This window comes from Echinops telfairi, unplaced genomic scaffold (assembly GCF_000313985.2).
Source record: "Echinops telfairi isolate 266 unplaced genomic scaffold, ASM31398v2 ScPeMD7_7467;HRSCAF=8505_1, whole genome shotgun sequence".
Taxonomy (NCBI): domain Eukaryota; kingdom Metazoa; phylum Chordata; class Mammalia; order Afrosoricida; family Tenrecidae; genus Echinops; species Echinops telfairi.
Window position 1 is genome coordinate 27,056,010 of NW_022111368.1, and position 13,340 is coordinate 27,069,349.

At 47.0% G+C, this 13,340-nt stretch overlaps 1 protein-coding gene across 1 annotated transcript in view; it reads right to left on the bottom strand.

The window, feature by feature from the left end:
* The window catches only part of VWA3B (von Willebrand factor A domain containing 3B), a 273,714-nt gene that overhangs the window by 208,774 nt on the left and 51,600 nt on the right, over window positions 1-13,340 (bottom strand). The window contains exon 4 of the mRNA XM_045283830.1: window positions 225-259. Coding sequence (XP_045139765.1) covers window positions 225-259 — 35 coding nt within the window. The remainder of the gene's footprint in view (window positions 1-224; window positions 260-13,340) is intronic.

Below are 13,340 nucleotides of genomic sequence, written 5' to 3' on the forward strand. Positions count from 1 at the left end.
TCATTGCGAGGGGGGGGGCGAGGAACCTTCTTATAAATGAGAGAAACTGGAACCTCCCTCCATCTCTGCCCCTCCCTTTGCCTTCTTGCCTGCTGAAACTCTGCCTGCCTGGAGGGGTGGCCCCGCAGGAGCCACTCTACCCTGAGAGCTGCCAGCACCCCGCTATGTCCCCCACCACCACCTGGGATCCATGAGACTGCGCTCACAGCACGTGATCGCCCTACTTCCCAGTTCACGTTTCTGCACCACTAGATGGCCGCTAGGGGAGCAAGGGGGGCACTTACAGACTAGCATCCGACTGAAGGACTTGAGTTGGACTGGGCTGGGATGCCTATTTGTTATATAAATACTCCTTGATAAAAGCCCTTTCTTATACATACATGAATGTCACTGGATTTGTTTCTCTTGACAGCCTAGCCTAACACAGGAGGGACAAGAGAGCGAGGCAGGAAGGGTGCCCATTCAGGGCTGACGGAGCATCTCTGCCTTCAAGATTCAGGCTCTTTCTGTTGCATGGCTCCACCATCCCAGCACATGCCTGCTGTCCTCAAAGTCATCGCATAGTTCCAAATGGCTTCGAGACCCCCAAGCAGCAAGTCCAAATCACAGTCCAGAGGCAGAGGGGAAGTGGGAGGGGCCCATAGTAAGCAGACCCCTGATTCAGTCCATTCCTTTTAAGCATCTGTCCCATGAGTCCCCACAACAGTTTCCTTACTTACTGTTGCTCAGAGCTTAGTCACATGACCCTGCCTGGCTGCATGAAAAGTCACTGCTGTGGAATCGATGCTGACGTACAGCAGAATCCTATAGGCAGAACTGCCCCCGTTTCTGAGACAGTAACTGCTCACTGCAGTAGAGAGCCCCTTCTGGTGATTTCGATTGCAGCCCAATGTGTAACTGCAGGAGACTCGGAAATGGACTAAGGAGGAAAGGAATGCATCTTAGGGGCAACTGGTGGTCCCTGCTCCAAGGCCAGCTATGCCAAGCAGTGTCCTGCCACTCTCAGCACCCACATGACCCAAGTGCACGGCTGCTACAACCTTCCCAGCTGTGCAGTCACAAAAGTGCACGCTCACACTAGGCCTGCACAGCCCTGGGAGTGGGCAAAGAGGAGTTGCCGATCATCCCATTGTCCATCAGAAACCTCAACAGAGTTTTTCTTTGTGTCTTTGAAAGGACAATCCCTGGGGGCTTAACTAATGCCACTATTCCTGCTCTGCCCAGGCATGTGCTCCACAGAGCTTCCCTGCCATTGCCTGCGGTCAGTCCAAGAGACAACCACAGTTGGAAGCTGCTGCACATCTGTTTGGATGCCATCATTGGGCCCAGCCACTAGCCTGGTACTATTTGGATGTGGTTATATAAACAAGAGTTACAGCAAATATAGTCTGGGTCTAAAACCCCCCACCCTAATTTTAAAAATTATTTTTAAACCACTTTATTCCACAGATTATAGCCACATATGGAATGCTGATAAGGTGCTCATTAAAGCCAACAATTAAGTCCAAATTCCTTTAACAAATACCTCTCATGGGCGCCTGCTATGTGCCTATGTATATAACTGAGCCCTCGTGGTGTAGTGGTTACATGTTGGGCTGTTAACTGCAAGGGTAGCAGTTCAAAACCATGAGCCACTCGATGAGGGAAGGATGAGGCTTTCTACTCTCCTAAGAGTTACAGTCGCAGAAACCTATGGGGGTAATTCTGCCCTGCTCTAGAAGGTCACTATGAGTCGAAATTGACTCAATGGCAGTGAGCTTGGCTTATTTCTTCTGTTTGGCATATATCCAAAAGGAGCCCTGGTGACGCTGTCTGGTAAGCACTGGACGATGGACCACAAGGTTGGCAGTTCAAAGACACCAGCAGCTCCATGGGAGAAAGATGAGGCTTCTGCTCCTGTAAAGATTTCGAGCCAAACCCACTGCCATCGAGTGCATGGTGACTTAGATTGATCCCCTGTACTGCGTATGGAAGTAGGAAGTCTAGTCTTTCTCCCATGGAGCTGTCGGTGATTTCAAGCTGCCAACCACGCAGCGGAGTGCAGCCACAGCTTAACCACGATACCACCAGGGCTCCTGGGAGCCTTTGAAGCACTATACAGGGTTGCTGTGAGTCTGAATCACTCAACGGCAATGGGTTTGCTTATTTTCTGTTGTTGTTGTTCTGTCTCTATCCAAGAGATTCAAAGCAGGGACTCAAACCGATAGAGGTGCACCGGTGTTCATTGAAGCACGACTCACAAAAGCCCAAAGGTGGAAACCCCCAAATGTAGTATCTCACACAGTGAAATAGTCAGCCATAAAAATACTGGCTGCATGGTGACTATGCATCAATAAAAACAATGAAGTCTATCAAACGCCGCAAGATGCAGACAAAACTAGAGAACATTGTGCTTAGCAGAGTCAGTCATCTCATAAAGATAGATATTTGATGACACGGTTATTATAAGGAAAAAAATCATAAAAAAAGAAAAGTGGTTCTTAACCCAAAGGATAAGACTTTGAAGAGGCCAGGGATGGGGGTGGGGACAGGGAGAGGGGAGGGACAGAAAACTACGGTGTGGGAGGAGGGAGTAGAAGGGGAAACAAGAACCACATGTATGGGAGACTGGAAGCAATACCATTACCGGTTTGGTTTGATTTGATATGAAGAATAGGCTGTGCAACTACACACTGTATGTTTTCTTAAAAGACAAAAAAAAGTAAGTTAATAACACTAAAAAACAAAGAAAAAGGAATGAAGGCTCACAGCCCTAAAAACCCTCCCAATTCCTTGCCCGGCAGATCTAAGCACTGGTCTGAGAGTCTATCAAAGGAGAAGTCCTACTGAAGTGGACGTGGATTCCTTCCTGAAAGACACATTTATTTCAAACCACTGAGAAAAATACGTCAGTGTCGCTCTGGTGCCTACTGCAAGAGAAGTGACCCCTGAGAGCAGTATGCTGGCGATGTAAGCCAGGCATAAAAAAGATCAAATGCCATATATCCTTGTGTAGAAGCCAAGTTTTTCAGCACATTCTTTTTTGTTGTTGTTGCTGCTGCTGTTGTTTGTATTTTATCTATTTATTTATTTTTAAATCATTTTATTAGGGGCTCATACAAGTCTTATCACAATCCATCCATACATCAATTGTGTAAAGCGCATTTGTACATTCATTGCCCTCATCATTCTCAAAACATTTGCTCTCCACTTAAGCCCCTGGCATCAGCTCATTTTCCCCCCTCCCTCCCTCTTCCCCTTCCCTCATGAACCCTTGATAATTTATCAATTATTATTTTGTCATCTCTTGCCCTGTCCGACATCTCCCTTCACCCACTTTTCTGTTGTCCGTTCCCCAGGGAGGAGGTTATGCAGTCTTTGTGGTAAAGTTAGGTGCCTCGGCTGTATAAGTCAGGTCAACTTATACTCTAGTATGTACGGTACTTGTAATGGATGCTGTCATGACTGAGAAGACCCAGGCCTGGCAAATGTAGGAGGACAGCCGGGGCTGAGGGAAGAAAGGATGGCAGTTAGTACTGAAGGCAGTCATTTGTAAGTTCCCATGGGGGGCGGAGGGGGGCGGGATGTAGGATTATGTTGAAATGGAGGCTAGTATAGTCTCACAGCATGGAGAACGGAATGAATGTCGCTAAATGATACATTTACAGCCGTTACAATGGCAAACTTTCGATATATATTCATGTAGTGCAGCAGAGAAATAGAATAATGGTGGGTGCATATCTTTTTTCACGGAGTCAAGAAACACAGAGCAGAAGTCAAGGGTCAGCAGTGCCCTGGTCCCCTCAAACTTGGCTGGATCGAGTGTAAAACTATTAATAGCTGTGTTCCTAAAGAAGCAGGTGACGAGGCTCGACAGAGATGCATGTCTCCCATAGCGCTGCAGCCATCAAGTACCCAAGGAGTCACATGCGATGTGTCCCCGGCTCCTTGTTTCCACTCCAAAAATAACCCACACGGTCACCAACCATGCCAGCCACAACTAGAGCAAGGCTGCTTCCAGCAGCCTGCTTCGGCCTGACAGTGGTCAGTAGCAGAGTTCTTCTTTCCAGGTTTCAGATGAACCAAGGCTTACCATGCCTTCCAGACCTGTCAGTGTGTCCTAAGAGGGGGCATCAGGATCAATTATCTGATTATTGATTATCCAGGGACAGGGAATGTAGTTTTAAGGGGCAGCAGAGTCCTTGGATGGTATGAATAGCAGAAAGCAAAAACAATTCAAGATGATATGATTAGCCTTTCTTTAAGGGAAAAGGAAAAGAAAAGGCAGTTACGGAAGAGGAAAAGCTACGGGCTATAAGCCTGTCACTTAGGGTGTGTGGGCTTTGTCCCCGGGGCAGAACAGAGGCATCCTCTAAGGGACTTAGCTGGACTACCAGACGGCCAGTGTACAGGCAGGGAGTCCCGCTGGAAACAGCGGAGGATGGTGAAGGCAGCACAGGAAATTGCAGTGTTCAGAAAGGTCTGTGAATTCTGAAATTCTACAGGCTAAACCAGAACAAAGACAACAATGGAGTTTTACGGGTCTCAACTGTCAAGGTGAGGAAATGGGTGGGGCCATTCCTGAACTCCTCTAGCTTCACTGGGAGGAAATGAGAACATAACTCCACATCTGCCCAAGGCCGAGTCCTGAGACAGAGGGTAGACAGGCCTCCACCGTCCATCCTTCTGTTACCTTATTCTGATGCCAGCCATCCCTCCCTCAGCCCTCTATTTCTGTGCTTGAGTCCCATAAGCCATTGCGATGACCACACAGAACTCACAGATAATGCTCACCATTTGTGGGAGTTTATCAGGGAGGTTAACAGGTTACCCCAAGTCAGGATCAGCGAGCGCTACAGATACAGTCCTTTTGCTCAGAAATGCCTCTTCTCAGCCATGCTTCTCCTCCCTCCTTCTCCTCTTCTCTCTCAGGTTTCAACTACACGGCCCCTTGGCCTCGGCCCTGCTCAAGCCAGTCTCACCAAGTAAGTCCTTTTGCCCTGACAAATGCCCAGAGACCACACCACTCTGAGAGCCAGACTCCCGCCTGAGGCAGTCCGCATTAGTCGTTCAGTGGGCTGTGGGCTGCTCCGCTGTCTCTGCTGCCCTCGGCCCTGCATACACGATCTGCGGTTCGCTTCTCCCCGTCTCTGCCGGGCAATATTCATGGGGTCCTCCTTCTTGGAGAACCCACCCATCCCCACGGCCCTCACCTAGCCTCCCAGCCCCCACCCCGTTTCCTCTGACTCCACCATCAAGCACTGCCTGCACACCCCAGGAAACAGTAATCTGTTTCCAAAAAAGAACCGCTCGCCCCTGACACGTAAGGCAAAGAGGTGAGTCCGAAAGTTCTAGCAACTTTTTTGGGGGGGTGGGGTGGGGATTCCAAAGTTGTCATCTGCACAAAATACAGACAACTGACAGTAGCTTTCATGTAACCATGTGGACACGGCACTGACCGTCTCCTGGGGCTTCGCGCTTCCTCTTCTCGAGATGAGAGCATGTAGGAAAAGCAGTGGAATGCAGTCCCACGGTGCAGGAGCATGGGAACAGTGTGCTCTAGCCGAGTCCCACTGAGTCCACAGGGTGTAGAGCAGGCAATCAGAAGGGGCCAGTCAGATCCCTTTGCAGAGGGGTCTCGGGGAGGAGATGAGCCAGTCAGGGTGCGATGTAACAACGATGAGAAATACAACTTTCCTCTAGCTCCTAAATGTTTCCTCCCCGCTCCCACTACCATGACTCGAATTCGATCTTGCAAGTCTGGCTAGACCAGAGGAGGTACACTGGTACAGATAGGAACTGAAAATACAGGGAATCCAGAACGATGAGCCCTATAGGACCAGTGATGTGAGTGGCAAAACAGGGAGGGTAAAGGGAGAATGGGTAGGAAAGAGGGAACTGATTACATGGAACTGTGTGTGACCTCCTCCCTGGGGGACAGACAACCGAAAAGTGGGTGAAGGGAGACGTCGGACAGGGAAAGATATGACAAAATACCAATTTATAAACTATCAAGGGCTCATGAGGGAGGGGGGAGCGGGGAGGGAGGGGAAAAATGAGGACCTAATGTCGGGGGTTTAAGTGGAGAGAAAATGTTTTGAGAAATGATGTACAAATGCGCTTTACACAATTGATATGTGTATGGATTGGGATAACAGTTGTATGAGCCCCTAATAAAATGATTTTTAAAAAAAGAGTTGTATGAGCCCCTAAAAAAAAAGATTAAAAAAAAAAAAGAAATTGCAAAAAAAAAAGAAGGGGCCAGTCCTGGAGAAGGACTCCGTGGCTGGTAGAGGGTCAGCAAAAACAAGGGGAGACTGTGGGGAGCGGGGCGACATACTGGCTACCGCAACGGGTGAGGACGCACAACAACCCTGAGTCAGGAGGTGCCGAGCTGGCAGTGTGCTATGGTGGGGTCGACGGGGTGACCACAACATCCAACAACGAGGACCACGAGTAGGTAAGAAATGTGATCCCCGGGGGAGCGAGGGGAAAAAAGAGGAGATGATACTATTACTCAACAGAAAGTAAATGTTTACAAAAAAAGGATGACAACATAAGTACAACTATGCTTGACACCACTGACGGATGGATTGTGATAAGAGCTGTGAAAGCCCCCAATCAAATGATCTTTTAATAAGAAAGAAATGGGCTGTTCCAAATGGGCTGCTCGAGCACATAAGCTAGGACCGCGCCCCCCCTCTCGCCCCCTGATCCATCCCTGTACCCCAGAATCCAGAGTGTACACAGCTTGCAAACTACAAATGCAGGGTGGGTCTCTCGCCCTGTAATGGGAACAAGCTTACTCGAAATGACCCCGGATCTATACTAGTTCTCTCTGTCCTGGCAATTCAGGGCATTTTTAAAAAACACTTCGGAAGGGTTCCCCTATGCCTCCATGTTGTTAGGTCCTGCAGGGTGCCTGGGCCTACTCAGGGATCTCTGCCGGATTCTCTGGGGCAGCGGTTCTCCACCTTCCTCACGCCGCCGCCCTTTCACACAGGTCCTTCTGTGGTGGTGACCCCCCAACCAGAAAATTATTCTCATTGCTACTACATCACTGTCATTTTGCTACTGTGGTGAATCGGGCAACCCCTGTGAAAAGCTCCTTTGCACCCCCACAGGGGTCATGACCCACAGGTTGAGAATCGCTGCTCTGAGGTTTTCTCTGCTCTAGGTGACCAGTGAACGGGTCTCAGCCTCGCTACCACCTGGAGCGCCCTGTGCTGAGAGAGTGAGCTATCCAGTAGTGCAGGGACCCTGGTAAGCAAGAGGCAACTGACTGCACAGGCCAAGACTGCTGCCCGGAGCCAAGACTACAACAAGAAATCCAGGGCACAAACCCCAGAGTGGGGAGATAATTGAGTTCCTCTGCCCTTAAAGGGGCTTTCTCTCTAGTTTGGACAACTAGACCTGTACACACAGCTGCAGAAGGTGCCAACGGAGGGAAGATGGTGGGTCGGGGAACAAACAGCCTGTTCTTCAATTCCAAACTGAGATCCTGGCGTTAGGAAGGGTAGAACACCCTACAATATTGAAAAGCAGAAGTGCCACTTCTGGGAGGATGGGGTCCCTTACCTGGGAACCCTGACCTTTGTCCCTCTTGAATCCACCTGCTTGCCCCAGGTGAGGCACACACCGAAGGCGGAAGAGAAATGCTTGTGAATCAGCTGGACAATCTTCACACAGTAACAATCAAAAATTCAAGGCAACTCATTGCTAAAAAGCAGCGGAACTCAGGACATAATTAGTCGTTCAGCCTTGTAAATTGGGATGTGGCAGCGATTTGGGAAGTGCAGCTGCTCCAGCTCCATCTATTGAATTAAATTGCATTCTAGGGAGAAGGAGGGAGACCTCTGAGAGTAACCCCTGCTATTAGCAAGCGATAAACGGACACCAATCAGTCTCTCTCAATTAAATCGGAAATTAGAAACAAAGAAGTAATGGCAAGCCAGAGGGAGGGGCCAGTAAACTTTCCATCTCTAATTAAAGATCACAAACACCCTCCGAGAAACCAGGCCCACATGATCGTTTTTACTCAGCAAGTATAGCAGCCTGAATGTATCTTCCAATAAACACAATTCACCTTCATAATACTAAAAAGGATACATAATACTATAATACTATTTTTTGCATCATGCACAAAAAATAGTTCCAGAGGTAGCCTCAAATACACTTTTACAGTGACATCGTCTTTGGACTTAACAACACTACCGGTGGAGCAGAGCGTGTCTTCTGTCGATAGTTCCGGACACAAACTACCCCCAGGAAGACATTGCCCTGCCGTTTGCCTGCACCATTCAAGTCTCCCACCTTGAAGCTAGCTACACTAACATCTTGGGTTAGCCTGATGCTCAGCCCCCAGTGGGTGGGAGGGGATTTAACCCCACTATAATTTTACTAATCTCTATTTACTAATTTAAATTAATTTTTAAAGGATGAAACAGGAAGAAAAAAAGATTAGGAATTCTCGGAACCCCAGTGGCTTGAAGAGGCCTAGTTTCTTCCCTGACGGAATTCTCCAAACTAAGGCAAGTTCCTTACTCTGGGCCCACTGGGCTCTCAGAACCTGAGGAGGAGCCCCTTAAAGCCTAGTCCCTAGAAAGCAACCAGAGTTGAAGTTCCTTCCCAGAACAACCCTTCTTGAAACATTCGTTCCTACAAGGAAACTTCTGAGGGTTAAATATCACTATGCCCACTGGGCTGCTAACCTCAAGGCCAACAGTCCAAAAGCAGCAGCCAATCCTCGGGAGAAAGCCGAGACTTGCTCCTCCCGTAAGAGTTACCGCCTGGGAAATCCACAGGGGCCGTCCTACCCTGTCCTACAGAGTCACTGGGAGTCGGTCCCTATCAACTCAATGCCAGTGAGTGAGTGATGCCCCATGCTTGCACCACTTGAGCCCCACCATGCTCAATCATCGGACTGAGGAAGAGGGTAAAGGACATACCCTAAAAAGGGCCTCAGTACAATTCTAATATAACAGGTTCTCCTCCCCACCCCACCCCCATTTCCTCGGGAAAGGTCCTGATGGCCTACCCCTAGACAATGGATCCACTTTCCTTTAGGACATGGTTCAACAGCACAATGTTTATGTTCTTCTTCAAATCCCAATTCCCAGCCATCGTCACACAGGGAAATAAACTGTTTAGTATCACGACTATTCTAAAAATGGTCTTTCTGACAGACGCTGGCACATCCTGCTAAGTTATTGCATGTCCCAGAAGCGCTATCTGCAATAAAAGCCCACTTGGAGTCCCCAAGAAAAAGAAAACTAACCTTAATTGTTGAATGCCATTTTTGTGCTACATATTTCCACGATATGCTCTAATTTTCCTAAAAATATGTCAGACTCACTGCCACGAGTCAATTCCAACTCATAGTGCCCCAACAGGGCAGGGTGGGACTGCCCGTGGGTTCTGAGACTGGCACTCTTTAGGGGCGTAGGAAAACTCACCTTTCTTTCAGGGAGTGCCTGGTGGTTCCTAACTGCTGGGGTAGCTTTTGGGGTAGCTGGCCAACTCATAACCCATTATTCCCATTTTAGCAAACGAGGTTGCGTCGCTTAACTCAGAAAGATTTGGTAAGGTGCCTACAGCCACACAAGTTGTAGCAAAATAGGATTTGAACTCAGGCCTGATTCCAAAGTTGATACATTTTCCAACTAACATTAGCTGTGCTCTGGAATTTTTTAAAAATCATACAAGAATAAAAGGTAACAATGCTTTGCATTACGACTTCCCTTCCCTCATCTCAGTGAGATTGTAGCAGGCCCCATGCATGTTGGACTTGGCCGTGTGATGTGGGCGGGCCAGTGGAGGGTTCATGACTGGCATACGTGGAGAGGATATGTGCTACTGGGAATGGAGAGGAGACTCCAGTGTCATGTTTGTTTTGGCGGGGGTGGGGGGAGTCTTCAGAAGAAGCAGGGAGGAGCTAAGGAAGATGTGTCATTCTGTCCTCAACCTCCAGAGAAAGAATCACCAGAACCAGACCAAACTCTGCTAATCATAGCAACCCGATAGAACAGGGTAGAATTGCCCTCTTGGTTCTGAGATGGTAAATGTTTAAGGGAGTAGAAAGCTTCATCTTTCTCCAATGGAATGGCTGGTGGTTTCGAACTTCTGGCCTTGAGGTTAGCAGCCCAACACATAACCACTAAGCCACCAGAACTCCAGAGAAAAAAGTAGCATCTACTAAAATTGAACCTAATGTAGATTGTAAGGGGATAGGAGTGAACATTTTTACTGAATGTGAGGAAACCAGATACAATGCAGACTGCCAAGATCCGAGGGGAGCAGAGAGGTTGGTTTTCTTCTCCTAGAGGTTCTCAAACCTCCAGCTGAAGTGGGCTTTTGCGAGCACCTGGCCCCAGAATAGGGGATGGAAACGTTCTCTTGACCTCTGTGTTGGGCAGACAGCACCATGGCATCACACCACACCAGAGGCATGTCTACAGAAGTGCTGAGAGCTCCTGGCCCAGAAGATACCAGGAACCTCAGGCCCCTTCCTGTCCTCTTTCTTTATGTTCAAAAGAGTGCCCGTAAGCTCTTGGGCACTGCTGTAAAACCAAGCTTCAAGCAATGCACTATTAATGCATTGCCCTCAGCAGCACATAGTACTGTCCACATCAAAACCCAGAAACAAAGCATTCTGTCCTCTGAAAAGAGCAGCCCGGGGAGGGTTGGGGGAGGGAGGGAAAATGGGTGAGTGGTGGGGGGGGGGGGGAGACGGCAAAAATTCAACTTTGGAAAAAAAAAATTCCTCCAGGGAATGAATAAATCATGGGGTGCAGAAATGATTGTATGCCATGTCTCTAATTTTGTTTTTTTTTTCAATTGAGCAAGAAGCAAGACAGAAATTGCCCTTGGTCTGCACCTACTTTGTGTTTTCTCAAGGGAAGAGGCAGCAGTTGCTGTAAGGGATTACCTCCCCCCCCCAAGGCCACAGCTGGGGATAATGCAAACACTATGCATTGATTTGCAAGCTTTGCTCCAATTCACTTGTGAAACCCATCATAAGAAGTGCAGATTCCTACACATATTTTCTTACCGACATTGCCAGACTTCGAAAGGATGCTTGCTGAGCAGAGGCTGGGGAAAGGAGGAGGAGCTGGCGTGGGAACCAGGGGAAATGGCATCTGGGGTGACTGAGGAGGATGCAATGAGGAGTTGAGACAAACGTGGGTGAATTGTTGAGTATCAAATTGATCATCTGCTCTGCCAAGTTTTGACTAATTCACAGTAAAACAGTCTAATTAAAAGCATGAAAATTAAACAAAACCTAAATTTCTAGCCATTTTAAATGCATTGCAATTAGATAAATTAGTATTTATCTAATTTAAATTCAAATAATCTCAAAGACTTTGGAAATTTTTGAGGATGTTTATAGTTTTTTAAATCTCCCAATTGCTAATGGGGAGTGTGAGATTATTGTTCCACACTCTAAAAGGCCTTAACACAATATTAAGCAAAACAGTCATAAGCAAACTGTTCTTACAGTTCCATTCTCTTTTCCGCTTTCAAATTCTACCTGTGGTGCTACCTGACTGTCTACTAATAACTTGGGGGAGGGGAAATAAAAGAAAATGAGAAAAAGGGGAATGAAAATATAATGTGGGGCAGAAAACCCCAACCTTAGAATGTCAAAGGGTACTATGAGAGAGAGCCTAAATTTGAAAGCCTAGAAATTAAGCATCTACAATATGGTCTCCCCATTGAAGAGTCAGTCCTGCAACACAAAAAATGAAGATTGTTTTAGAAAAGCCATGTTTCACACCTGGGTATATGTAGCGGTAAGGCACTGGGCTCCTAACCACAAGGTCAGCAGTTTGAAACCACCAGCTGCTACACTGGAGAAAGATGAGGCTTTCTACTCCCATAAAGAGTTACAGTCTTGGAGACCCACAGTGACAGTTCTACCCTGTCCTAGAGGGCTACCACGAGTAAGAATTGGCTGGTGGCGGTGAGTTTTTGGGTTGTGATGATAAATACATAGGGCAGATAGAAAAACGAATCTCACGAGATCATCACCAGCCTGAAAACTAGAAAGGGTGAGGGCAGTGAAAGAGTCCAGGAATAAGCCGAGCACACACAAGAATGCAACACATTACCAAAGAAGCCACACGTGAGGGAGGGCACTTCGAAAGATTTATGGGAAAATGCCATGATTTGCCTATTCCATTTTTCCTTGTAAATGCATTGTTTTTCTTCGTTTTTAAATGATTTTTTAATTGTAAATAAGGTGGGGGTTTACATTTCAGATCATTAACTTTGTTCAACCACTTAAACCAATTTGTTAAAGGCCCCTCACAGGTGCAGAATGAAAGCTAATCCAGTGGAGGGTGTGAAATTAAATGAAAATGAAGTTACTGTGAGCTATTTGAGGATAAATCCATCCATATCCCCACATCACACCAGGCCTCAAAATATCTCTGGATGGACCAAAAGTTGTGTTGTGTTTTGGTTTGTTTTTCATTTGTTTTCTTTCAAGTAAGCAGCCAAGAGAAGAAGAAATGGAATCACAAGGAGTGACGGGTTTTATAGATTTGATGCATTATTCAAATGCTAACATTACAGATGAAAAATAGCCCAAAGGAAAAGGGAAGCAGTAACTCGTATGCATAAGTAATACACTGGAGGACCACTGGCATTCGTAGTCAAAGAGTTCAGGCAATGTCATAGGGAACCCAGCACTCCAGCAGTATAATGAGCAAAAGACAAGTAGATAATTCACAAAAAGTTACTATAAGCATGTTCATCTTCATTACTCGTCCCTAATCAGTTAAATTTCATAATCACATGCATGCAGAGCAGTGGGAGAACATGGATTGGATTTCATTCATGACTATGTACAGGCTTGAGAGAGGACAGCTCTACATATGTACTTTCATGTGCTATAAATATATCCATGAATATGGCAGAGCATACAGGGAGCTAATTATGAAGTTTCTTAGCCATCACCCAACACCTGGAAGTAACGAGTCACTGGGCCTAGGGGATCAGAACCATCGTCTCAGAGAACATCAAAAACAAGCTATATGACATTGTCCACAAAAACAGCGTGTTCTGCATCCTACTTTGGTTTAGTACTGACTAGGGTTTTAAAAGCGCGTGAGCAGTCATCTAAGATACAGTAGTGGTCTCCACTGTTGTCTGAAAATCAGAGTGCAGAAATTCAAAGGCTCGGGGAAACAATTCAAAGGCCCAGTCTCCACGGCCCTGAGATCAGAAGAATTAGATGGTTGGTGCTGGCTACCACCGCTGCCCGCCTCCAAAGGGGATCAAAAAGAGGGTCTTGGGTAGAATGGGGGGAAATGTGAAACAAAACTCAAATATCGTCAAAAAGAGAAAAGGTCCAGGAT